This window comes from Brachycentrus maculatus, unplaced genomic scaffold, assembly GCF_059751285.1.
Source record: "Brachycentrus maculatus isolate JH-2025_06_01 unplaced genomic scaffold, ASM5975128v1 h1tg001102l, whole genome shotgun sequence".
Lineage (NCBI taxonomy): Eukaryota > Metazoa > Arthropoda > Insecta > Trichoptera > Brachycentridae > Brachycentrus > Brachycentrus maculatus.
The window spans coordinates 130,253-157,943 of NW_028281806.1; the positions used below are offsets into that span (position 1 = coordinate 130,253).

At 41.4% G+C, this 27,691-nt stretch overlaps 1 protein-coding gene across 1 annotated transcript; it reads left to right on the top strand.

The window, feature by feature from the left end:
* LOC148299531 (uncharacterized) lies at positions 1 to 27,691 on the top strand. Its single transcript, XM_088275965.1, has 22 exons — positions 1 to 77; positions 3,355 to 3,471; positions 4,947 to 5,807; positions 6,759 to 6,862; positions 7,581 to 7,772; positions 8,271 to 8,305; positions 8,420 to 8,526; positions 10,131 to 10,289; positions 11,046 to 11,204; positions 11,915 to 12,035; positions 12,493 to 12,648; positions 14,121 to 14,365; positions 16,253 to 16,360; positions 16,905 to 17,001; positions 17,380 to 17,495; positions 18,409 to 18,498; positions 20,277 to 20,380; positions 22,846 to 22,912; positions 23,778 to 23,873; positions 24,288 to 24,458; positions 25,682 to 25,866; positions 27,332 to 27,691. The coding sequence occupies exons 2-22, from the start codon at positions 3,356 to 3,358 to the stop codon at positions 27,586 to 27,588; spliced, it is 3,546 nt and encodes a 1,181-aa protein (XP_088132091.1). The 5' UTR covers positions 1 to 77; position 3,355; the 3' UTR covers positions 27,589 to 27,691.

The window sequence follows — 27,691 nt, forward strand, 5'->3', positions numbered from 1 at the left end:
CTAATTCAAAAGAAAAACCTATCATGGTGTTGTTTTGTATATTGCCGCTGTTATTAAATTGTGAATATCTTTTTAATGTAAGTATTTAAAAAATATGTGTGAAATATTACGTCCATAATGTGATTTCCTTTTACCAATAAAACTCTATGAAGATATTCCCGCTAAAATATAATATCCAGCTGTCAAAATATTCACAGGCCGTAACTCCATACGAAATGTCAGCCATGACAGCGGATTACAGGCCGCTTATAAATTAATTACTTTTTTTTTTTAAATTCTAATCTTGGTACAACATAAATTAATATGGGTATCTTTCAAGCCCTTTGCCAATAAAAAATGTCGAAATATTTTTATTGGCAATTATTATCTCCTATACTAGAGTAATATTGTATTTACAAATTTTTGAATACCTGTTGTAAAAAAAAAAACTAACTAACTAACTAACCATCACGCCGCTTCTCCGCAGCGGTAGGCAGAGAGAATAGAACGCCACACTAGTCTGTCTTTGCAAACATTCTTCGCCTCTTCCACGTTCATGCATCTCCTCATACATACCCGCCGACTGTTACTGTTGTAAAAAAATATAACAAAAAGAAAACTCGTATAAAAAAGGAATTTTACATCGAATGTAATATTAATTTTTTATGCTGCAAGATATACTAATCTCATTATTTTAAAGCTTGCTTAGTTTCAAACTTGGGTTTGATTACCTTAAAAACTTAAAACCCTTATCCGCGCACCCCAATGGTGCATAGGGCACTGCATTATAAAAACACAGTGTTATCTTGATCGTTAACACATGAAGGAAAGGTGATCTGCCCTCCGCTTCGCTAACTAACCATTGCGCCGCTTCTCCGCAGGGGTAGGCAGAGAGAACAGAACGCCACACTACCCTGTCTCTAAAAACAATCGTTCACATTTTCGTTAACATTAAAAATGTTGTGGACATAGTTTTTTTTTAACTTTATATATATTTTATTCATTCATTCAAACCCTTATCCGCACCCCAATGGTGCATAGGGCACTGCATCATATAAACGCAGTGTTATCTTGATCGTTAACATGTGAAGGAGAGGTGATCAGCCTTCCGCTTCAGGTACCAGTCAAGGGTAATATTGAATAAATATTACAGTGAAAAAATCACTTGTATTTATTTGACTCCCCCCTGGGAATCGAACCAGGGACCTACAGAACGGTAGCCGAGCGTGCTGACCATTACACTACGGAGGCGGACAAAAACATTATAAGCCAGGAAAATAATTAATGCAATTCCCATCTAAAAAAAATCAAACTGAATTACCTGCTTCGATTATCCATAAAGTCATTAAATAATGAAACTAAGTATAAAAGAGCTATTCATAAATGGATAATGGAGGTGGGTAGATCTGAAATAGATTGCATCATTCGGCCATGTCATACATGCTTGTATGACTGATGACAGACAAATTACTAATAAAATAAGTGAACACCGCTGTTGTGCATTCCCTCAGACGAATGTGTGGAAAAATCGACGTATGACAGAAGTAAAAATAATGATATCAGAGAAAAAAAAAGAAAAAGAGAAATATATTATTACGGGGCTCGGGTAAAGGTAATAATAACTCGTAATTAGGATGCAATCGGTTTATTCAACAGGTCGCCATGACAGTACAATGACAAGTGTGTGTAGCATCCCCTGCATTCGTCTCATACGGGATATAACGTAAACATTCCCCGCGTACACCCCGCCCTGCCCCTAGTGGGCGCTTGGGGTCATAGTTCATGTTGCTACAAATATTACGCCGTAACATATATGTTTTTATTATTTACAACATTTTGAGTGTGTCCAAATACTTGTTCACAAAATCTGGATTATCTCCAATTACAGGAGTTATTTTCATATTATTTTTTGACATCTCATCAAAGATGAAGAAGAATATGGAAGTCTGGGCATTTACGGGGCTTACGACCGTCATAGGCTGGTTTAAGTGATCTTACGGTCGTAAGCCCCGTAAATGCTCAGACTTCCATATTCTTCTTCATCTTTGATGAGATGTCAAAAAATAATATGAAAATAACTCCTGTAATTGGAGATAATCCAGATTTTGTGAACAAGTATTTGGACACACTCAAAATGTTGTAAATAAATTATCTGGTCAAATTATAAGCTTAATAATAAAAATGAAAATGGTATTTTCTGGCGTTTCTCATGTGTGTGATTATAATCCGGGATTCGGATCTCACATACTAATATAAGAGTTTCTGCTTAATAAAAAGCTTCTTTACATCACACCAATAGATGTCTCTAGTGAAGTTTTAGTGATTCATGAACAAGGTTTCTAAAATTGGCTTATATATATAGAACTTCCAAGAATTTGAGTAGTGTGGTTGTCAATAATGGGTAGAATTGGTGAATGTTACACGTGTGTAAAGTGATCACTTAAACCAGCCTATGACGGTCGTAAGCCCCGTAAATGCCCAGACTTCCATATTCTTCTTCATCTTTGATGAGATGTCAAAAAATAATATTTTTATTATGTACACAAATATTTCAATTTCATTCTATTTCTGTGAGCCTGAGCGGCTCATTATTAGAAATAGGTATCAAATTGTGGTTGAGTGGGTTCGAACCGAGAAACTCTGACTTAAGAGTCCGCGACACTAACCACGGGACCACAACCCGACAGGAGGAATGTAAGACTGAACTAGGGATGATTGAAAAGATTAAGAAAAGTTCTTTAAGGCGGTATGGACATGTGGAGCGAATGGATAAAGAGAGAATGACTGAGAAAGTATATTTGACGAATGTAAATGGGAGAACGGTACGAGAATGGCCAAAAAAGACTTGGAACGACCAAATCAATCGCAAGCTAAAATATGGTTGTGTCAATAGTCTACGTAACCGGAGAGCATGTATAATTAGATGTATATACGTGAAGGAAGCTAGGATTGTATGTCAGGACAGACAAGTGTGGCATTTCATCCTCTCTGCCTACCTCTGCAGGGCAGTGGTAGTCGTATTAAAAGCATTGCAAAATGTGCCCTTAGCACAAGAACACTCAGTGACGACATATTATTATGAATTTGAAATTGTTAATACATTGTATGATGAGAATAACATTCTTCTTCTTCTTTATGAGCCCTCTGGCCTCCACAGCTGGATATAGGCCTCTTCCCCTTCATTCTGTTTCCTCCGGTCAGTTGCTGCTTGCAGCCAGATTCTACCCCCCACAGCGACAACATCATCAGACCATCTCTTTTGGGGTCTTCCGACACCTCTTTTGTTCTCCCAAGGTCTCCATCGTAGAATCCTTGGGGTCCATCTTGTGGGGTCCTGTCTCGCTATTCTAGATCAATTTTTTCCCTTTGTTTCAGAATGAATGAAATGTCATTTTCAAGCATCATCCTGTGCCTGCAGAACCATCTGGATGAAGAGACTTCCATCGAAGTCTTGCCCGAGGATGATTTCCACACTTTCATGGAGAGAGCGAGGTATGGATCTCAAATTACTTGAAGCGTCTAAAGAAATGTGTGGCAAAGCCATGTGTGATACATGTTGGAATGGCGAGATAAGGAAAGAATGCAGGCTAAGGTGACCGTCTCCTAGTACATTGTTCAGCCGCGTGTTTGCCGCGGCACACTGGTATACTGCGGTGATTAGTTGGTGTGCCGCGGAAAAAAGGTCTAGGTTTGTGAAAAAAACACAATTGCCCAGAAAAAGCGGCATACTTTTAACCTAATATTTACCCGCTACAGGGCAGAAAGTGTCATTTTTGCATTTTGAAGAAAAGGTATTGTTTAATTATTTTTTTAAACTAAACTAAATATTTTTCAAATGGAGAAAAAACATTCAGGTTTTACCTAAAACTGCGCAGTAAAAAGTTCAATAAGTGGCTTGATATTTATCTTTAATAAATTTCATTATATTTTCTAACTTTAAAAACGGTCTCCTGGAAAATCAAGTTTTTTGATATATGACGTTGTTGAAAGGAGTGAGCGATATGTTAAATATGTTACCATAATAATATGGTAAATATGCACCTCTGAAATTTAGTAATTTGGTAGGTGTACCTTGAATAGAAATAGTTTGCGGAACACTGTCCTAGTATGTAATTGGGAAAAATCCTACATTTATTTCATGACAGTCTTTGATAGTCAAAAAATTAACTTACTTAATTCAACTGAAGCAGAAATGTTGGGAGCAGAGTATGACCGAGAAAAACTTAGCATGATCTTCTTCTCTTTTTCTTCTTCTGCTTGGTGTAGGCCTTGTGGCCTGTTTTTAAGGAGGACTAGCATCCTGCGATGTCGATTTCCAGCTGTCGACCCATCTCTTCAGCATGATCAAGTATTTCAAATACTCAGGCGTGGTCAGGTCAGGAGTCAGAATAATCGGCGGGTATGTATCAAGAGATATATAAATGCAGGGTATGCTTGGCCACAATAGTTTAGAGACTAGAAGGAATGTGTATTTGATGAGGCATTTCTACCCATTGTTGCGCAGTATGATGGATAATCCTGAAATTATCCGGAGCATTGGTCTGTATGTTCCCGATAGTTAGCTAAGACAGCGTCGGCATAGATTGTTTCACATTCCTGTACACAGGACCAACCTGCGGATGGTTATGCCTGTAGGAAGAGCTACCGCTATGTTGAACAATATCTCATTGAATATTGATCTGTTCCATGTGTCTGAAGGAGTTTTCCTAAGTGGGATTCTTCTACGCCTTTAGCAATAGTATTCTTGCTTATTTTCGATTTTTGTTAATGTATACGCTTTAAATTTTAGTTTGTAATGTGTATGTTAATTATAAATGAATTGAATGTGGAAGATGCAAATGTTTGCTTAGACAGATTGGTGTGGCGTTCTATTCTCTCTGCCTACTCCTGGGAGAAGCAGCGTGATGGTTAGTTGGTTGATTAAATAGTCTACTCAAATTATTGATATTTGTGTTACTTGTTTGTAGGTCGATTTTAGGGAAAGATGTGGACATTGCGACCATCACGGGCGGAACGGAGGTCTCGCTGTCCGACAACATATACCAGTTCATCTTAAAATCCCAAATCATCTTCCAACCGGACGCCAGAGACGAAGAAATCAGGCAAGAACAGTACGAAACTCAAGAAATAGTCACATTGACGGATGCGGAAAATGAGCAAGAAGAAGTGGTCTACGTAATAAGCGACGCACAAGGATACTACGCGAGTAACAATGACTCCAATCACTCACCTGCAAATTCTGATAATCTCGTCTTGTATAATATCCAACCAAACGACTGTAGCTCTGAATCTGAAGACCAGAACGCGTTTCAAATCGTGGACAGCGAGATAACGCACTACGAGGTAACAGAATCCAACGTGAGTGACGCGATACCGAAAAAACAGTCAAACGAAAACAAGTGCCACGTCTGCGGCTTGTATATAGTATCAAACGCGTACGTCGCATATATTTTGGACCCGAAAATCCAAAAGAGCCGGGTCAAACACGCCGCGAAACAGCTGTTTGACTCTCCGAAGGTGATATGCTCCCCGTGCTTGAATAAGAACTACGTCAAGTATGAAACGAAGCCAGAGGCTCTCGGGGATTGCGATCACCTCGTGATCAGGAACAACGTTCAGACAATCTACAAGCGAGTACGCGATGGGCTGCCGCCTCAACCCTCGAACCGCAAGCTGCTGAACCGTTCCGTGAGCGGTAGGAGCGAGGCCGTCAGCGCGACGGATCAGTCCTGCATCGTGAAAAAAGAAAACGGCCATTTTGATATTTTTAAAGATAATTTTGTGACTAACGTAGCCGATAGTGCGGAGATACCGTCGTATTCTTGCAGGTGAGAAAATTTAGTCATTTGATTCACAGAACACCACATCACTCAGTCTTTGCAAACAATCTACGCCTCTTCATTCAATCATTATTCCCAATTGACCTGATTTTGCCCAAGTATTTGACATACTTGATTGTGACAGGTCTTCCTCTGCTCCTATTTTCATCTACATTCGCCTCATAAACTTGTCTTACTGCTCTTTCTTCCCAACCCAACACACCTTCCTTGGTTTGATGGATAATGCTCATCTCAGCCTTGCATTCTTTCCTTATATCACAATTCGATAAACGATGTTCTTCTTCTCCGACTTAATCCTCATTGCTGAGGGTTGTGACCCTTGCAGAAGCAATGACTCTTCTCCAGCTATCCCTTGACTGCGCTGCACGTACCGCTCCAACCACTGAGGTGCCTGCTGATGCCCTAATTTGATCGGTCCATCGTGTGGGGATCTTCCTCTCCCTCTCTTTCCCTCCAGGCTACCCATCACAACTAGTCGCTCCAGGCTATACTCGTTGCCACGCGCAACGTGTCCAAAGAACTGGAGAATCCGTCGGGTACAGATATTGGCCAGAGACAAGCCATCCAAGTTATATTTTACTAAATTAAACAACTTTGTTTTAACCACTTTTTTATTATCAGTACACTTTTTTATTACCAGTTTTGACAAGAGCCTTGTCATCATCAGGGTTTATTAAATTCTAAAACATTAAAATACTCTTAATTAACTACATTCCCTTACCAAATATTAATGTTACCTTATGTTTTAATGTTTTAATAAACCCTGATGATGACAAGGTTCTTGTCAAAACGGGTAGGTTAAAGTGTTCTTATAATAAAAAAGTGGTTAAAAAAAGTTGTTTAATTTTATAAAATGTGCCACAAAGTATTTGCGAAAAACATTCAAGAAATGTTATATTTTTGATTCGATAAACAATTGTTGTTCATATTCTGTGCCAGGCTGTGCGGGCAGGGCTTCTCGCAGCTGCCGGTAGCTCACAGCGCACAGCACAAGCTTACAGTCTCCAACCAGCCGGTGTTCCCCTGCGTCATCTGCGAATACGGCAAGTATCAATCCTAAATCATAAATTATTATTTTAAAATGAAATTTACTTGATAAATATCAAATAAGGCCGCTGACGACCATTCACCGACTATACTCAGCGGAACTTTGAGACGTCGGACTGACCTGGGAGGAAGCCAAGGAGATGGCGCGTGACAGAGTGACTTGGAGACGTCTCGTGTAGGCCATATGCTCCACCTAGGGAGCGAACATGGAAAAAAGAAAAAGAAGAAGAAATATCAAAAACAAAAATACCAAAAACAAAACAATACCGTATACCACTACAGGTGAGCTCATATCCACCCAACTTGGACATGTGAGCTAATACCTAGCCAACAGGTGGGCTAATACCTACCCAACTTGGTTGGTAAGGTGAGATAATACCCACTCAATAGGTGAGCTAATATCTACTCAACAGGTGAGCTAATATGGACCTACCTTCCCAACTTGGACAGATGACCTAATATGGACCCAACGGGTGAGCCAGTACTTACCCAACTTAGAAAGGTGAGATAATACCTACCCAATAGATAAGCTTATACCTATCCAACATAGACAGATGAGGTAATACCCACCCAAAAGGTGAGCCAATACCTACCCAAATTGCCAATCTACTCGAGGCACTGCCGTTTACCAGTGATGCTAAATCACACCCCCTACCAAACCCCATTCCCATCGACCAACACATCATACAACAACTAATAAGCCTGACGTTCCAGGGTACAGCTCCATTGACGAGGTGGGCGCGCACATGCGCAAGGAGCACTGCAGGGCGGAGGAGGAAGGGGAAGAGGGCCGGCTGCAGGACCTGCAGCAGCTGCGGCGCGCGCTGGGCGCCCGGGGGCGCGGGGGCGGAGCCCAGTGGCTGGACGAGGGCACGGGGGTCCTGATCAGCATAGCCAACAAGGACGGTATGTCCCTTTATATTACGTACTCATGTCGTATCAGTGATTGACACAGAGGAAGACCGAGGAAAATTTTGCATGATCGAGTGTTTCTAATGATTGAAAGCGGTCAGGTCAGGAGTGGGAATAATCTGCGGGTATGTGTGAATGTGGAAGAGGCGAAGATTGTTGTGAAGAAGAAGTTGGGCGTTATTCAAGGCGTCTCAGATAATGTGCCAAACATGGGTTGGGCGCTATCCAAGGCGTGTTAGACAATGTGCCAAACATGGGTTGGGCTCTAATCGAGGCGTCACAGACAATGTGCCAAACATGGGTTGGGCGCTATCCAAGGTGTCACGGATAATGTGGCAAACATGGGTTGGGCGCTATCCAAGGTGTCACAGACAATGTGCCAAACATGGGTTGGGCGCTATCCAAGGCTTCACAAACTGTGTGCCAACCGAAGATACAAAGTTAATTGATTCAGCGGTCACTTATTGGTAACTTTTGGTATTATCATTTCAGATGATGAAGACTCACTCCAAACATCAGAACACAAGGTAGGAGTTCAAAATATTGCTTTCTGATTCTAGACTACGATAAGCCAAAACTCATTTCAAGTGTGTCCAAATCTTTGTTCACAAATTATATTATAGTGTTGTGTCCTTTTATAGGGTTCTGATACTGAGGATTGCATATGGATAATTCAAGCGGAAACCGACTCACAGACTGAAGACCAGCCAGTTGTGACGGCTCGCAAGTTCCATTGTTACGACTGCAAGTTAGTACATTATCATCCAAGATTACAACTACACATTATCATCTGCTGTTAGACTCGCAAGCTAGTACATTATCATCAGCTGTAACAACTGCGAGCTAGTACATTATCATCAGCTGTAACAACTGCAAGCTAGTACATTATCATCTACTGTTACAACTGTATGTTAATACATTATTATCCGCTGTTACAACTGCAAGCTAGTACATTATCATCCGCTGTTACAACTGTAAGCTAGTACATTATCATCCACTGCTACAACTGCAAGCTAGTACATTATTATCCGCTGTTACAACTGTAAGCTAGTACATTATCATCCACTGCTACATCTGCAAGCTAGTACATTATCATCCGCTGTTACAACTGCAAGCTAGTACATTATCATCAGCTGTAACAACTGCAAGCTAGTACATTATCATCTACTGTTACAACTGTATGTTAATACATTATCATCCGCTGTTACATCTGAAAGCTAGTATATTATCATCTACTGTTACAAATGCATGTTAGTACATTATCATCTGCCGTTATAACTGTAAGCTAGTACATTATCATCCACTGTTACATCTGCAAGCTAGTACATTATCATCCGCTGTTACAACTGTAAGCTAGTACATTATCATCCACTGCTACATCTGCAAGCTAGTACATTATCATCCGCTGTTACAACTGTAAGCTAGTACATTATCATCCACTGTTACATCTGCAAGCTAGTACATTATCATCCGCTGTTACAACTGTAAGCTAGTACATTATCATCCACTGCTACATCTGCAAGCTAGTACATTATCATCCGCTGTTACAACTGTAAGCTAGTACATTATCATCCACTGTTACATCTGCAAGCTAGTACATTATCATCCGCTGTTACAACTGTAAGCTAGTACATTATCATCCACTCCTACATCTGCAAGCTAGTACATTATCATCCGCTGTTACAACTGTAAGCTAGTACATCATCGTCCACTGTTACAACTGTATGTTAATACATTATTATCCGCTGGTACAACTGTAAGCTAGTACATTATCATCCACTGTTACATCTGCAAGCTAGTACATTATCATCCGCTGTTACAACTGTAAGCTAGTACATTATCATCCACTGTTACATCTGCAAGCTAGTACATTATCATCCGCTGTTACAACTGTAAGCTAGTACATTATCATCCACTGTTACATCTGCAAGCTAGTACATTATCATCCGCTGTTACAACTGTAAGCTAGTACATTATCATCCACTGTTACATCTGCAAGCTAGTACATTATCATCCGCTGTTACAACTGTAAGCTAGTACATTATCATCCACTCCTACATCTGCAAGCTAGTACATTATCATCCGCTGTTACAACTGTAAGCTAGTACATCATCGTCCACTGTTACAACTGTATGTTAATACATTATTATCCGCTGTTACAACTGTAAGCTAGTACATTATCATCCGCTGTTACGACTGTAAGCTAGTAAATTATCATCCACTGTTACAACTGTATGTTAATACATTATCATCTGCCATTATAACTGCAAGCTAGTACTTTATCATCCGCTGTTACAACTGCAAGCTAATTCACTATCATCCGCTGTTACTACTGCAAGATGAATGTTCCAGGAGGCGCTACAGCTCAGCAGAGAGACTGGCAAGACATCACTGCGGCTACGGAAAAGGTGATTCCAACAAGGCCAGGAGAAGTTTGACCTCGGGACACAAGTATTCGTGTGACTCGTGTGGCAAGGTCTTCCCAACCAAAGTGCGTCTTCAGTTCCATCTGTGAGTACATCTTCTGCAATACTGAATCAACATTACACACACATACACATTAATTTATTTGCTAGATCTACACTAAATATGTTATACTAATCTTTATGTTTCTGTGGTTAGCTATAATTGGCTTGTTTAATGTATATCTTTCAATTGTTTTGTTTTACATATCGCTCACTCCTTTCAAGAACGTCATAAATAAAAAATCGTCAATTTTTAGTTGTGCATGTTTTCGAAATGCCCAAAAAATGTACTATATCCCAGCAAAAGCGGCATATTTTTAACATAATATTTACCCGCTACAGGGCAGAAAGTGTTGTTTTTGCATTTTAAAGAAAAGGTATTGTTTAATTATTTTTTTAAATATAATAAATATTTTTCAAATGGAGAAAAAACCTTCAGGTTTTACCTTAAAAGATCTGTTGCACAGTAAAAAGTTCAAAGAGTGGCTTGATATTTATTTTTAACACATTGTATTATATTTTTAAACTTTAAAAACGTTGTCCTGAAAAATCAAGTTTTTTGATTTATGACGTTCTTGAAAGGAGTGAGCGATATGTTGCTGTTGTAAACCCAAATAAAAAAATTTAAAAAAACAATCTTTCAACCCCGATCATGGTCTATCCACTTCTCAGGATATTACACTTTCCATTCCTCCGCATAACACATCCTTCTTCACTCATCGCCTTCTTTATACACCTCCAAGAAACATTAATATCTCCCATTCGACCCTGCCCTGAGCGTGCGATGCTCGTCTGCTTGCAGGCGCCACCTGCAGTGCTCGCTGGCGCTGGCGTGCCCGGCGTGCCCGGACGCCCGGTTCGGCGCTGAGGAGGAGCTGTACGATCACGTGCACTTTGCGCACGCGCGCGCCCGCCGCCACCGCTGCCCCCACCCCGGCTGCGAGAGGGACTTCCTGCTGCGGTCAGTGCCACGAGGGATAGGTACCTCGTACCGAGTGCCTAAATCCTTTTTACTTATGTCTTTATGTTACTATAATAATAATAATAAAACCCTTATCCGCACCCCAATGGTGCATAGGGCACTGCGTCATATAAACGCAGTGTTATCTTGATCGTTTACACATGAAGGAAAGGTGATCAGCCCTCCGCTTCAAGTACCAGTCCAGGGTAGTATTGAATAAATATTACAGTGAAAAAATCACTCATATTTATTCTTACCCCCCCTGGGAATCGAACCCGGGTCCTCCAGAACGGTAGCCGAGCGTGCTGACCATTTCACTACGGAGGCTTATGTTACTAATCTTTGTTAATCTTCTTCTCTTCTTCTTCTTCTTGGTGTAGGTCCTGTGGGCTGTTTTTAAGAGGCGCTTAGAGCAGTGTTCCGCAAAATTTTTGAGGTACCGTAGAACGGGGCTACTTGAACTTTGATGTGTTACTTGAGCCCAGTACAAAAAACAATTAATCTGTATTTGGTCTACAATAATGAACGTGTCGTGACAATACCTGTCAGGGAAACAATGAATCATGTCGATTCGGAAGAATGGAAGAATCTAGACTGGTGGGGGAATGACCCGAGCTGGATTCGGGCAAATCACTGTGTCTTCAAAATACCAACCCGAATTGTATTCGGGCAAATCAGACAAGGGGTTAAGATGTTTCCTGTGGTTTCAGGGCGTCCCTGAGCAGCCACCTGAAGTGCCACTCCGGGGAGCGGGCGCACGAGTGCGAGCAGTGCGGGAAGAGGTTCCTGGACCGCCAGACCCTGGCCGAGCACAAGGTCACCCATCTCAAGGTGAGACCCTACACAAGTACCATAGTGCACTTGGAAGACAGTCTGTGCCTCCGTGTCTGTATGTGCATACAGTCGCAAATGTAAAAGTAGTGGTAAATACAACACAGTCTGCGGTTGCTTGGGTTGTGTCCGATGCATGTTGGCACAGTCTGTGGTTGCTTGGGTAGTGTCCAATGCACGTTGGCACAGTCTGTGGTTGCTTGGGTAGTGTCCGATGCATGTTGGCACAGTCTGTGGTTGCTTGGGTTGTGTCCGATGCATGTTGGCGCAGTCTGTGGTTGCTTGGGTAGTGTCCGATGCATGTTGGCACAGTCTGTGGTTGCTTGGGTAGTGTCCAACGCATGTTGTCACAGTCTGTGGTTGCTTGGGTAGTGTCCAATGCAATATTTTCGAGTCAATTGTATATTTGCTATACCTGACTCGGGAGTTGAACCGAAGGTCTGGTCTCTTGTCGCAGGTGAAGCCGTTCCAGTGCCACATCTGCCTGAAGTTCCTGAACCGCGGGTCGCGCCTGCGCATGCACCTGCTCACGCACGGCTCCGAGCCCGTCGCGGCGCGCGTGCTGTCCTGCGGCGGCTGCCAGCGCGTCTTCCGGGACGCCGCCCACGCCGAGGTAACAGCTCGGGCGTGTGCAAGTGCTTGTGCCTTGTGCGCGAGTTGTGTGGTAACAGCCATAGATACCACATTTTGGCATCTCAACGTAGATGAAGAAGTGATATACGAAGATTTGCAGAATGGTCTGGAAAGGTGGAGAAGGGTTTTGTAGGATAATGGATTTAAACTGAGAAGAAACAGAGTATATCGTAGTCGTACAGGAGAAAGTGACAAAGTGCATTTTTTACAAAAACGTGATCATTGACTATTTGATATCTTACTAGCTTAATATTGCCCTGAAAAATAATCCAAAGAAATTCAAAGTTGAAAGTATAATATATTAACTTGTTAAAAATGACTAACTGCATTGATGGTTATTTTGTTGCCAAGCAAAAGTGACTTAAATGGCCCTCCTGAACATTTTACTGTTTGTAAGTTGGTCACTTTCTCCTGCTGTATACGATATGTACCTACCGTTCGAGAATAAAAATGCTGATGGTCAGTTAGTTATGAGTTAAATTTGTAAGGCGAATGTAATTGGAAAAAGCAGCAGAGGAAGACCGAGAAAAATATGGCGCGATCAGGTGTGCCAAACATTTGAAAGTGGTCAGGTTTAGGAGTCGAAATAATCGGCAGGTATGTATGAGGAGATGCATGAACGTGGAAGAGGCGAAGAATGTTTGCAAAGACAGAGTGGTGTGGCGTTCTATTCTCTCTGCCTGCCCCTGCGGGAAGCGGCGTGATGGTTAGTTAGTCAGTTAGTTAGATGGAAACATGTGCGAATGCAAAGTTGTGTCAAAATTTCAAGCAATCTGTGTATAATTTTTGGAGATTTGAAACTTTGAACAAATTAGCATTTAGAGCGTTTGAGCGCTCTTTGGCTCCAGAAAAATCGCACCGTCACACATAGTATTAATTTTACCCATATTATTTTTTGACATCTCATCAAAGATGAAGAAGAATATGGAAGTCTGGGCATTTACGGGGTCGACAACCTTCATAGGCCGGTTTAATCACTTTACACACGTGTAACATTCACTGATTCTACCCATTATTGATAACCGCACTACTCAAATTCTTGGAAGTTCTATATATATATATATATATATATATATATATGAACCAATTTATAAGCCTTGTTCTTGATTTACTAGAACTTCACTAGAGACATCTATTGGTGGGATGTAAAGAAGCTTTTTACTAAGCAGAATCTCTTATATTAATTCTTTGAAGAGATGTCAAAAAATAATACGAAAAATAACTCAAAGTGAACAAGTATTTGGACACACTCAAAATGTTGTAGACGGATGTGAATTTAACTTCACATTTGCTTGAAAATGCCATGACTAGGCGAAACAACTGTCACAATATAATTTTTATGTGGAAGTTCCTTGAAAATACTCCTATAATTGGAGATAATCCAGATTTGTGAACAAGTATTTGGACACACTCAAAATGTTGTAAATTTTACCTATCCCTATTTTTGTCCAGGAACACCTGGAAGAAACGGGAGACTGTCCGGACTTTGACGAGAACGACCCGGACGATCCCGACATATTTCCCGACAAACTGAACGACCAAGAGACGAATGGGGATGAGTCGTTCGCCGCAGAGGATCGGAAGTCGTCGCAAGACGCAGAGGGAGCCGCGAAGTTGTCACAGTTGACCGTACAGTCGAGGCGCTGGATCAAGTTGGTAGAGATCGACAGAGCGTACCGCTGTGAATACTGCGAAAAGTAACTAAAAACTTGTATTTGACCTTGAAAATTGATTTAATTACAATCTTATATATATTTATATATTTTCGTCCGCCTCCGTAGTGTAATGGTCAGCACGCTCGGCTACCGTTCTGGAGGTCCCGGGTTCGATTCCCAAGGGGGGTAAAATAAATATAAGTGATTTTTTCACTGTAATATTTATTCAATATTACCATGGACTGGTACCTGAAGCGGAGGGCTGATCACCTTTCCTTCATGTGTAAACGATTAAGATAACACTGCGTTAATATGACACAGCGCCCTATGCACCATTGGGGTGCGAATAAGGGTTTTATATATAAATTAAGGTAGCATTGAATACCATTGTTAGTTTAAGTAAATTTTTATTTTTTCCCTATACTTGGGGTCTGTGTACTCCGTCTAGTGTGTACTCTGCATGCCTCCTGAGAGCCCCCATCAAGCTTGCCTCTTTTACAAGGCATCAGGTTCGCGCCGCCCAGGACGACCACTGCTGACAATTCGTCGGCAGTTCTCGTCAGAACTTCGCGACGCGGATCTGACTTGGGAGGATGCGAGGGAGCTGGCAGCCGACAGAAAAGCCTGAAGACAGTTTGTGGACTCCATATGCTCCAACCTAGGGAGCGGATATGGTTTAATTTAAAAAAATTATACTTGGGGTCAGCACACAGGTGGTGCCAACTGAGATAGTTTTTACGGCGCATTTGGCACACAGTTAGTGTCAAATTAGTTATTGCCCACAGCGCAGTAGGTACTAATTTGGATAGTGTTTACGGCGCATTTAGGATACATTTTGTTCCAGCTAGGATAATTTAAGTTCCTTTTTCATTTAGCACATGATCGCTAGCTTTTTACTTTTTTACTTTGTCATTTTTTTATGTTTAAGTTTTAATTAAAAAAAATAATAATAAAAAATTGCTCACTGAGATTCAGGTATTTTTTTTTTTTTTTGTATTTAAATTAAGTTTTTTGTATTTTGTATTAACTAATTATACTTAGAAACCTATACCCTTATACCCTGTACTATGACTATTTATTTTGTGTACCCACACACAGGCCATGCCTTTGTGGGATCTTTTTTTGTATTCATTTTTATTTTTTATATAATATTTTTTGTTTTTGAATTTATGTAATGCAAAAGAATTTTAAATAAAGAAAAAAAAAAAAAAAAAAAAAAAATGCCCAACACGCGTTTTGTACACAAGTGCCAACTAAGAAAGCGCTCAGAGCACTTTTAGAAAACAACACCCAAAGCGTGTTTGGCACACAGTTTGTACCAACTAAGATAGTGCCCAAAGAATGTTTGGTAATTAGTTTGTGCCAACTAGGATAGTGTCCAAAGTATGCTTAGAACACAATTAGTGGCAACTAGGATAGTGCCCAAAGTGTGCTTAGAGTACAATTTGTGGTAACTAGGATAGTGTCCAAAGTGTGTTTAGAACACAATTTGTGGCAACTAGGATAGTGCCCAAAGTGTGCTTAGAGTACAATTTGTGGTAACTAGGATAGTGTCCAAAGTGTGTTTAGAACACAATTTGTGGAATGTTTGGTAATTAGTTTGTGCCGTACAGTGCCCAATGCCCGTTTGGTAGACGATTTATGCCAACTAGGATAGTACTTGAATCGTGTTTCTTATACAGTCTGTGCCAACTAAGATAACGCCCAAAGCGCGTTTGATATGCTATTTGTGACCAAAAAATTCCAAGAAGAAACGAAACTATCAACCTCCTTAGTTAAGTAATACCTTCCCATTCCACGCTTCAAGTATATGGTTATACATCACTCCAATATCACTGTCTTTCAGGCAAAGAGGCGTTCACTCTTTCCACACAAATTCAACTTTTGCTTAGACTTGTCGGTGATGGAAAACTATGTGTTTGTTTCCAGAGTGTATTGGAGACCGCAGTCTCTGGACGCCCATAGAAATGTTCACAAAGGGTTGATGAGTCCGTTTGTGTGTCACGTGTGTGGGGCGACCTTCTCCTCCTACTCGCGGTGAGTCCACATTACACATGTTTGCAAAGACAAATTGGTGTGGCGTTCTATTCTCTCTGGCCACCCCTGATGGATGAGAGATGGTTGAATTGTGAAATAAGGAAAAGAATGCAAGGCATTATGGATAAAATTAAGAAAGGTTTGTTGAGATGGTTTGGGCATGTGGATCGAGTGGGCAGAGAAAGGATAGTAAAACAAATTTATGAGGCAAATGTAGTTGAAACGGAAAAAGACCGAGGAAAATTTGGCGTGATAAGTGTTTTAAACACTCAGGCGTGGTCGAGTCAGAAGTTGAGAAAATGCATGAATGTGGAAGATACAAAGGTTGTTTGTAAAGACAGAGAGGTGTGGCGTACTTTTCTCTCTCTCTGCCTACGTCTGCGGAGAAGCATTAATCGGTGCCCGACCAGAGTGCCATAGACAAATGTACCGCGGACGAACGTGACATCACCACGGACGAGCATAACGTCACTGGGCGAAGCATTAATAGACTGACCACGAAGAATATCGCATCGGAGATTGATGGTTCCTCATTGGTTTCCAGATGTACCACGCACAAGACGACGCACGGGTTCTATCGCTCCAAGCACTCCACGCCTGTGACGGACACTTATCCAGTCGTGAGGCACTTCCTTTGTGAGGTAGGTTCCGCATTCCCGAGCCTATAGTTCCCCCCGAGCCTCGGCAATACTCTCTCCGAGCCTCGGCTATAGTTCCTCCCGAGCCTCGGCAATACTCTCTCCAAGCCTCGGCTATCGTCCCCCCCGAGCCTCGGAAAGTCTCCTTCAAGCCTCGGCAATACTCTCTCCAAGCCTCAGCTATAGTTCCCCCCGAGCCTCGGTTGTAGTCCCCCCAGAGCCTCGGTTACAGTCCCCTTCAGAATATATAAGTGAGATGTCAATAGTCGATTTGTAGAAATTAACATTATATGTTTGGCACGCGCTTTGTGCCAAACACTCGTTGGGCACAGGCCTAGTGCCAACTGCAGGAAAGACTAAAAATGACATTATTCATTACAGGTGTGCGGCAAATCCTACTTGCATTGGACGTATCTGCAGGTCCACAGGAGGCAGAAGCACTCGGACAACGTGCACATGTACCAGTGCCGGACTTGTGGTGACGAGTTTCCCAACAGGTGATTTAACTTCTTTAACTCACAACGTCAGGTTGTGAGTTAAAGAAACTAACTAACCATCATGGATATTGATCTGTTCCATGTGTCTGAAGGAGTTTTCTGAAGCGGGATTCTTCTACACCTTTAGCAATAGTTCTTGCATATATTTTATTTTAATGTATACGATTTAATTTATTTGTAGTTTGTAATGTATATATTAATTGAAATAAATAAATTGAATTGTAATTTAACTGAATCGAATGCCGCTCTCTGCAGAGGTAGGCGCAGAGAATAGAACACCACATCACTTTGTCTTTGCAAACAATCTATGCTTCTTCATCTTCTCATTATTTCCACTCCTGACCTGATTTTGCCCAAGTATTTGAAATACTCGATCGTGTCAGGTCTTCCTTTGCTCCTATTTCCGTCTACATTCACCTCATAAATTTGTCTTACTGCTCTTTCTTCACTCATTCGTTCCACATGCCCAAACCATCTCAACACACCTTCTTTGGTTGGATGGATAGCGCTTATCTCAGCCTTGCATTCTTTCCTTATATCACTGTTCCAACATCCAAAATACTTTGATTTGCCGCACATTTGTCTAAGAAATCGCATTTCGACTGCATTTAGTCTACTTTTTTGCAAACTACATGCTTCACTTCCATACATTAGAATTGACTCCACAGTATATGACTTTCACTGATAGGCTTGCATTTGCTATAACTGATTTCAGTGCACCATTCACCCTGTTCCCGGCGTTCACTCTCCTTTCCATCCCTAGAAAACATACTTCCCAATTAAAGGAAATCATCATCTACATACCTGTTATAAAATTTCCCCATTTACTATTTCACGGTGACATTACACATCCCTGTTTAACACCTGCAGAGATGACAAATATATGTAATTTATTATTTATTTTGGTTTGCAGTTGGGGAATCGCATACCACAGGAAGAAAGTACACGGACAACAGAACGGGTCAGCTCCCGCAGATGAAATTTCTCTTCCGCCAATAGAAAAGTATGTCCCGAAGGTCTATATTTGCGTCTAAACGTAATGCCACATTGGTCCTTTTGAAGTGTTCATTCAGTCTACTTCTTCTTTTGCTACATACATTATATTCCCGTTATTTCTATTCTTCTCCGTCTTATTCCTCATTACTGAGGGTTGTGACCCTTGTGGAAGCAATGACCCTTCTCCAGTTATCCCTTGCCTGCACTGCATGTAGATCTAACCACCGAGGTGCCTGCTGCTCCCTTAACTCCATCGGTCCATCGTGTGGGCATCTTCCTCTCCCTCTCTTCCCCTCCAGGCTACCCATCACAACCAGCCGTTCCAGGCTATCCTCGTAGCCACGCGCAAAGTGTCCAAAGAACTGGAGAATCCGTCGGGTACAGACACTGGCCAGAGTCAAGCCGTCCGAGTGTAGTTCCTGGCGAATGGACTCGTTGGAGCGTCTAGCTGTCCATGGAATTCGGAGCATGCGCCTCCAACACCACATTTTGACAGCGATTTTTCTCTTTCTGCTGCTTTTATGGTTCACGTTTCAGAAGCATAGAGAAAATGGAGTGATTTATCATACTATGAAGAAGAATATGAAAGTCTGGGCATTTGCGGGGCTTACAATCGTCATAGGCTGGTTAACTGATCACTTAACACACGTGTAACATTCACCAATTCTACCTATTATTGACAACCACACTACTCAAATTCTTGAAAGTTCTATACATATATACGATCCAATTTTGAAATATTGTACAAGAATCACTATAATTTTCACTAGTGACATCTATTGATGAGACAAAGAAGTCTTTTTATTTATCAGAATGTTATACGTGTGTAAATTGATCACTTAACCACTTAGCCTATGACGGTCGTAAGCCCTGTAAATGCTCAGACTCCCATATTTTTCTTCATCTATGTTGAGTTGTCCTATAATTTTGTCCGCCTCCGTAGTGTAATGGTTAGCACGCTCGGCTACCGTTCTGGAGGTCCCGGGTTCGATTCCCAAGGGGGGTATAATAAATATAAGTGATTTTTTCACTGTAATATTTATTCAATATTACCCTGGACTGGTACCTGAAGCGGAGGGCTGATCACCTTTCCTTCATGTTTAAACGATCAAGATAACACTGCATTTATATGACGCAGTGCCCTATGCACCATTGGGTGCGGATAAGGGTTTATTATTTTTATTTTTTATAATTGGAGATAATACGGATTTGTTAACAAGTATTTGGACACACTCAAAATATTGTTGAAAATGGAGTGGACCAAACCCATTTTCCTCTATGCTGCATCTATTTTATTTTATTTTTTCTTTATTTTAAATTCTTTTGCAATATACAAAACATGACATAAATTCAAATACAAAAAATATGAATAAAATATAAATACGAAAAAATATCCCACAAAGGCATGGCCTGTGTGTGCGTATACAATATAATTTAGTTCATAGTAAAGGCTATAAGGATATAATAATAAAATAAAACCCTTATCCGCACCCCAATGGTGCATAGGGCACTGCGTCATATAAACACAGTGTTATCTTGATCATTTACACACGAAGGAAAGGTGATCAGCCCTCCGCTTCAGGTAACAGTCCAGGGTTATATTGAATAAATATTACAGTGAAAAAATCACTCATATTTATTCTTACCCCCCCTGGGAATCGAACCCAGGACGTCCAGAACGGTAGCCGAGCGTGCTGACCATTACACTACAGAGGCGGACAGGATATAGGTATTATAAGTAGAACTAGAATAAAAATACTTGACCATCGATTATTTGTAATCTAGGTTCCAATATTCTTGTCCGGAGTGTGGAACTACCGTCAAAACCAAGGCCCAGCTGTTCCTGCACAGGAGGTCTGAACATCCTCCATCATCGTCAGCCAAACCAGGTAACTCTACTTTATAACTAACCAAATACCTCCTGCGTCCTTCTGTACTCCTGGTAGCTTCATGGAGTTTGTATGGAAGTAATGAGTGGAATATCAGAACGTATGTGTGTTATTGAATTGTATTGAAAGGTTGTATGTATCCAATAAGGAGTTGGCAAAAGAAGGATGAAAGTAGACTGAATGCAGTCGAAATGCGATCTCTCAGAAGAATGTGCGACAAAACGATGTATGATAGATGTGCGAATAGTGAAATAAGGAAGGAATGCAAAGCTGAGATAAGCATTATCGATAAAATTAAGAAAGGTGTGTTGAGATGGTTTGGACATGTAGAACGAATGAGTGAGGAAAGAACGATAAAACAAATTTATGAGGCGAATGTTAGTGGGAAAAGAAGCAGAGGAAGACCGAGAAAAACATGGCACGATCAGGTATGCCAAATACTTGAAAGTGGTCAGGTTAGGAGTCGTAACAATCGGCGGGTATGTATGAGGAGATGCATGAACGTGGAAGAGGCGAAGAATGTTTGCAAGGACAGAGTGGTGTGGCGCTCTATTCTCTCTGCCTACGCCTGCGGGGAAGCGGCGTGATGGTTAGTTAGTTAGTTATGTATGTGTGTAATTGAATTGTATTGAAAGGTTGTATGTATCCCTTCCTAGTACCTACTATAGTAAATAATAATAATCAACTAACTAACTAGCATAGGTACCAAATATCTCCTGCGCCGTTCTGTCCTCCTGGTAGCTTCATGGAGTTTGTATGGAAGGGATGTGTGGAATATCAGAACGTATGTATGTGTGTTATTGAATTGTATTGGAAGGTTGTATGTATCCCTTCCTAGTACTATAGTAAATAATAATAATCAACTAACTAACTAGCATGGGTACCAAATACCTCCTGCGCCGTTCTGTACTCCTGGTAGCTTCATGGAGTTTGTATGGAAGGGATGTGTGGAATATCAGAACGTATGTATGTGTGTTATTGAATTGTATTGGAAGGTTGTATGTATCCCTTCCTAGTACTATAGTAAATAATAATAATCAACTAACTAACTAGCATGGGTACCAAATACCTCCTGCGCCGTTCTGTACTCCTGGTAGCTTCACGCCATCAGTACCTTACATCCATTCATCAAACTAGGTTGATCTGGATGTTGTAGCTAACTAATCTACATACGGCTTATCCGCAGGGGTAGGCAGAGAGAATAGAACGCCACACCACTCTATCATTGCAAACATTCTTCGCCTGTTCCGCATACAGCCATCTCCTTATACTCGTACAAACCAATGATTCCAACAACTTTGGAGAATTTGAAATACCTGATCATGCCAAGTTTTCCTCTGCTTCTATTACCAACAACCACATTCGCCTCATAAATTTTGTTGTACTATCCTTTTTTTCTTTTTTGTCCGCCTCCGTAGCGTAATGGTCAGCACGCTCGGCTACCGTTCTGGACGTCCCGGGTTCGATTCCCAGGCAGGGATCAAATAAATATAAGTGATTTTTTCACTCAAATATTTATTCAATATTACCGTTGACTGGTACCTGAAGCGGAGGGCTGATCACCTTTCCTTCATGTGTTAACGATCAAGATAACACTGCGTTTATATGATGCAGTGCCCTATGCACCATGGGGTGCCGGTAAGGGTTTTGATGATCCTTTCTTCACTCACTCGTTCCACATGCCCAAACCATCTCAACACAAATTTCTTATTATTTTTTGACATCTCATCAAAGATGAAGAAGAATATGGAAGTCTGGGCATTTACGGGGCTTACGACCGTCATAGGCTGGTTTAAGTGATCACTTTACACACGTGTAACATTCACCAATTCTACCCATTATTGACAACCACACTATTCAAATTCTTGGAAGTTCTATATATATGAACCAATTTAGAAACCTTGTTCTCAATTCTCATGTGTGTGATTATAATCCAGGATTCGGATCTCACATACTAATATAATAGTTTCTGCTTAGTAAAAAGCTTCTTTACATCTCACCAATAGATGTCTCTAGTGAAGTTCTAGTGATTCAAGAACAAGGTTTCTAAATTGGTTCATATATATAGAACTTCCAAGAATTTGAATAGTGTGGTTGTCAATAATGGGTAGAATTGGTGAATGTTACACGTGTGTAAAGTGATCACTTAAACCAGCCTATGACGGTCGTAAGCCTCGTAAATGCCCAGACTTCCATATTCTTCTTCATCTTTGATGAGATGTCAAAAAATAATATGAAAATAACTCCTGTAATTGGAGATAATCCAGATTTTGTGAACAAGTATTTGGACACACTCAAAATGTTGTAAACAAATTTCTTAATTTGATGGATAATGCTTATATCAGCCTTGCATTCTTTCCTTATATTATTTACCATTGGAACTAAACATTGCATCCTTTTAATTAAAAGCAATATCAGTTAAGTGTTTTTACGTAGAAATTGATGCATGTGATTATGCATTCCAGGTCTGTTTGCTTGCGGAAAGTGTGACAAGCGATACACCACTAAGGTCGGGCTGAAAACGCACATGAGGTAAGTCTATCTCTACATGAGAGTACGGCTATTATCCTCGGCTCTACCCGACCCAGTTCCTCCAGGGTATGCTCGGCTACAATAGTTTAGAGACTAGAAGGAATGTGTATTTGATTACGCATTTTTATCCATTGTTGCGTGGTATGATCGATAATCCTGAAATTATCCAGAGCATTGGTCTGTATGTTCCCGATAGTTACCTAAGACAGCGTCGGCATAGATTGTTTCACATTCCTATACACAGGACCAACCTGCCGATGGTTATGCCTGTAAGAAGAGCTACCGCTATGTTGAACAATATCACATTGGATATTGATCTGTTCCATGTGTCCGAAGGAGTTTTACGAAGCGAGATTCTTCTACACATTTAACAAGAGTCTTCTTGCGTAATTTTTAATTTGTTTTTTTAATGTATACGCCTTAAATGTTTGTTTGTAATGTATATATTAATTATTGAATAAATTGAATTGAATTGAATCAAATAGTCAATGATCACGTTATTGTTGTACAATAATGTGATCATTGACTATTTGATATCTTACTAGCTTAATATTGCCCTGAAAATCTTTTTTGTGGTCTTCCGACGCCTCCTTTGGTCTCCCAAGGTCTCCATCGTATAATTCTTGGGATCCATCTTATGGGGTCCTGTCCGACGATCAAGATAACACTGCGTAAATACGATGCAGTGCCCTATGCACCATTGGGTGTGTCTGAGGGTTTGGAGAAATCCAAGATCGAATAATGTTTGCATTTGACTCCACACTCCCGATTTGTGCACCGTCTGGATGTGTGGGATGCTCCTTATGTTGCGTCGTACTGTTCCCTGATGGTTTCATTGTTCCCGGATGGGTTGGTGTTCCCGCAGGAGCCACGGAGAGGGGCGGAGGGGGGAGACGCTGCACCCGTGCCAGCAGTGCCACAAGACCTTCGTCCACGCCACCGGACTCAACACCCACACCAGGCAAGTATCTTAGGATTTACTTGTCACTGATCACTGCTCACTCACTCTATATTCTGTCTCTTACCACTCACTCTGTATCCTGTACCTTGTTACTCACTCGCATTTTCTGTCTTTACTCACTCACTCTATATTCTGTCTTTTGTCACTCATTCTATATTCTGTCCCTTGTTACTCACTCTCTATCCTGTCCCTTGTTATTCATTCTGTATTCTATCTCTTGTCACTGCTCATTGCTCATTCACTCACTCACTCTATATTCTGTCCTTTGTTACTCATTTTATATTCTGTCTCTTATCACTCGCTCTCTATCCTGTTCCTTGTTACTCACTCTGTGTCCTGTCCCTTGTCACTGTTCACTCACTCACTCTATATTCTGTAACCGGTCACTCACACTGAGTCCCTTCTCTTGTGCAGGCGCGTGCACATGCGCGAGGTGAACTACCGCTGCCAGCAGTGCCCCAAGGCCTTCTACAGCGCCAGCGACCTGCGCAGCCACGCGCGCCGCCACACCGGGGAGCGGCCCTACGCTTGCCACGCGTGCTCCCGCACCTTCCGCACGCACGGCATGCGCAATGAGCACTTGCGGTACGTGCAGACATCATCCTCACCCCCTCCTCCCCTACTCCTACTCCACCGCCCTCTCCCGGACTATGAGTTAGGTTTTTTCACATTTAATACAAATTATTTTTACACTTAATTTACACTATGGGTAGAATGGTAGTGAATGTTACACGTGTGGAAAGTTATCACTAAAACCAGCCTATGCCTTCTCTTATGGTAGAGAAAGTCCAAAAGAAGTTTTTGAGGTATCTCTACATGAGAGAGTACGGCTATTATCCTCGGCTCTACCCGACCCAGTTCCTCCAGGGTATGCTCGGCTACAATAGTTTAGAGACTAGAAGGAATGTGTATTTGATTACGCATTTTTATCGATTGTTGCGCGGTATAATGGATAATCCTGAAATTATCCGAAGCATTGGTCTGTATGTTCCCGATAGTTACCTAAGACAGCGTCGGCATAGATTGTTTCCCATTCCTATACACAGGACCAACCTGCCGATGGTTATGCCTGTAGGAAGAGCTACCGCTATGTTGAACAATATCACATTGGATATTGATCTGTTCCATGTGTCTGAAGGAGTTTTCCGAAGCGGGATTCTTCTACACCTTTAAGTCTTCATGCTTACTTTTACTTTTAATATATTAATTTATTAATTAAATTAAACCCTTATCCGCACCCCAATGGTGCATAGGGCACTGTGTCATATAAACGCAGTGTTATCTTGATCGTTTACACATGAAGGAAAGGTGATCAGGCCTCCGCTTCAGGTACCAGTCCATGGTAGTATTGAATAAATATCACTTATATTTATTTTACCCCCCTTGGGAATCGAACCCGGGACCTCCAGAACGGTAGCCGAGCGTGCTGACCATTACACTACGGAGGCGGACACACATTTAATACAAACTATTTTTACACTTAATTTACACCATGGGTAGAATGGTAGTGAATGTTACACATGTGGAAAGTTATCACCTAAACCAGCCTATGACAGTCATAAGCTCTGTAAATTCCCAGACTTCCATATTCTTCTTCATCTATGTTGAGATGTCAAAAATGTAAAAAGAAGTATATTATACATTAGTCTTTTTTTTAAAGTTAACCAGTTGAGTTCTTCTCTCTAATTTTTTCTACATTCTTTTATCTATTTTTTGTTAACACTATTTCCATAGCTTTATTTTGAAGAATCTCCAGTTAATTTAAACTTCCTTCGTCGGCCTAACATAATGCTGTGGGCTCTGTGCAGGATCCACACCGGGGAGAGGCCGTACGCGTGCTCGGCGTGCGGGCTGGCCTTCCGGCGCCCGTACGCGCTCAAGGCGCACCGCCTCGTGCACTCGGGCCAGCGCGCGCACGCGTGCGCCCTCTGCGCGCGCCGCTTCCGCCTGCGCGCCGAGCTCAACACGCACCTGCGACACACGCACGCCGTCGGTGAGTGGCTCCCGCCTTGTCGCCTCCCTACAGCGTCTCCCTGGACTGATCACTCTGCCTTCATAAAAAATAGGTTGAACCATGCGACACTATTGCTCATGGCGGACATCGTGCTTCTTTGCAGCTGATGTCACTTAGCATTTTCAATATTGTTGTTTTGTTGATTTTAATTATTTTCATTGCTCTTCAGTGCTGGGCTGATCACCCTGCCTTCATTAAAAAAAAAAAATTACCGCCATGGCAGCGCCATCTGTTGAACGTAACAACAGCGCACCCAATACGCAATAGCTGTCCATCATAAGTTGCTCTTGAGCTCCCAACAAGAGCAGACCTGCACTTGTTTCGTGAGCGTTGCCAGATGGTTTTTTAATGTTTCCAGCAAATAAATCTATAATATAATATAATAAAACCCTTATCCGCACCCAAATGGTGCATAGGGCACTGTCATATAAACGCAATGTTATCTTGATCGTTTATACATGAAGGAAAGGTGATCAGCCCTCCGCTTCAGGTACCAGTCCATGGTAATTTTGAATAAATATTACAGTGAAAAAATCACTAATATTTATTTTACCCCCCTTGGGAATCGAACCCGGAACCTCCAGAACGGTAGCCGGGCGTGCTGACCATTACACTACGGAGGCGGACAAAATTTTTACTTCATTTATAATTAATTAAGGGGATTAGCTATGGATTTCTGTATTCAAAATGGCTAATTTTTTATTGTGTAGTGACTACCCAACACCGGGACGCGCGTTTTATTTTAGCACCGGAAGGGAAAGGTTAAAATATGTAAAGTTTAAACCTTCATATCTCCCTTAGTTCCCTACAGATTTTAATAGGAATGCTACCGATAGTCTTGTGATTTTTCATATTAATTTATCAGCCAATAATTACAATTGATTGAAAATGATCCATTGATAAAAATGTGTTATCTTGATCACAAAAAAAACGAGTGTTTTTGCCTAGAATTTTCACTCATGAATTACATGAAATTATAGTAACTTTAAACATAAAGAGTAAATCCACTCACGAGTAGGCATAGGCTATGAAACTTATAAAGTTGAAGCCTGAGTAGGGACATGATAAACGGTGTTGAATAAGCCGTAGCTAGATTTCGTCCGCATCCGTAGTGTAATGGTCAGCATGCTCGGCTACCGTTCTGGAGGTTCCGGGTTCGATTCCCAGAAGGGTATAATAAATATAAGTGATTTTTTCACTCTAATATTTATTCAATATTACACTGGACTGGTACCTGAAGTGGAGGGCTGATCACCTTTCCTTCATGTGTAATCGATCGAGGTAACACTGCGTTTATATGAAGCAGCGCCCTATGCACCATTGGGGTGCGGTAAGGGATTTATTATTATTATTATTAGATTGAGAGAAGCAGAGTCACTTAAACGTTAGGTAATTTAAAAAAAATCACACAAAAAGGAACAATAATTAATATATTTTTTTATAGAACCGAATTCGTACACGGCCGAGCTCTGCGATCGGGCAGAAGGAGAGGGTGATCAGGGGATGGCCTTCAGCGCGCGGCCGGCGGAGCTGGCGCTGTCGGACGAGGAGCTGGCCGCGGGGGCGGAGGCCGGGGGGGCCCTCTTCACGGCCATGTTCGAGGACGCGCCTCCCATGGGCTTCGAGGCCATGGCGGGGGCCCCGGGCCGGGCGGACCTGGACGACGCGCAGCGCTTCCAGGACCTCTTCAGGCACCACTGATCCGGATCATGCCAATGTATCCATATATTGATTTGGCGTTTAATTTGTAGAACGCCATTTTTAATTTATGTATCAATTGTTAAATTAAACACAGATTTTTTGA

Excerpts from the sequence above, each read along its gene's own strand:
- LOC148299531 (XM_088275965.1), top strand. The coding sequence starts at position 3,356 with ATGAATGAAATGTCATTTTCAAGCATCATCCTGTGCCTGCAGAACCAT. Across the intron at positions 10,290-11,045 it reads GTGCGTCTTCAGTTCCATCT|GCGCCACCTGCAGTGCTCGC; the intron begins GTGAGTACATCT and ends GTCTGCTTGCAG. Across the intron at positions 18,499-20,276 it reads TCTCTTCCGCCAATAGAAAA|GTTCCAATATTCTTGTCCGG; the intron begins GTATGTCCCGAA and ends TTTGTAATCTAG.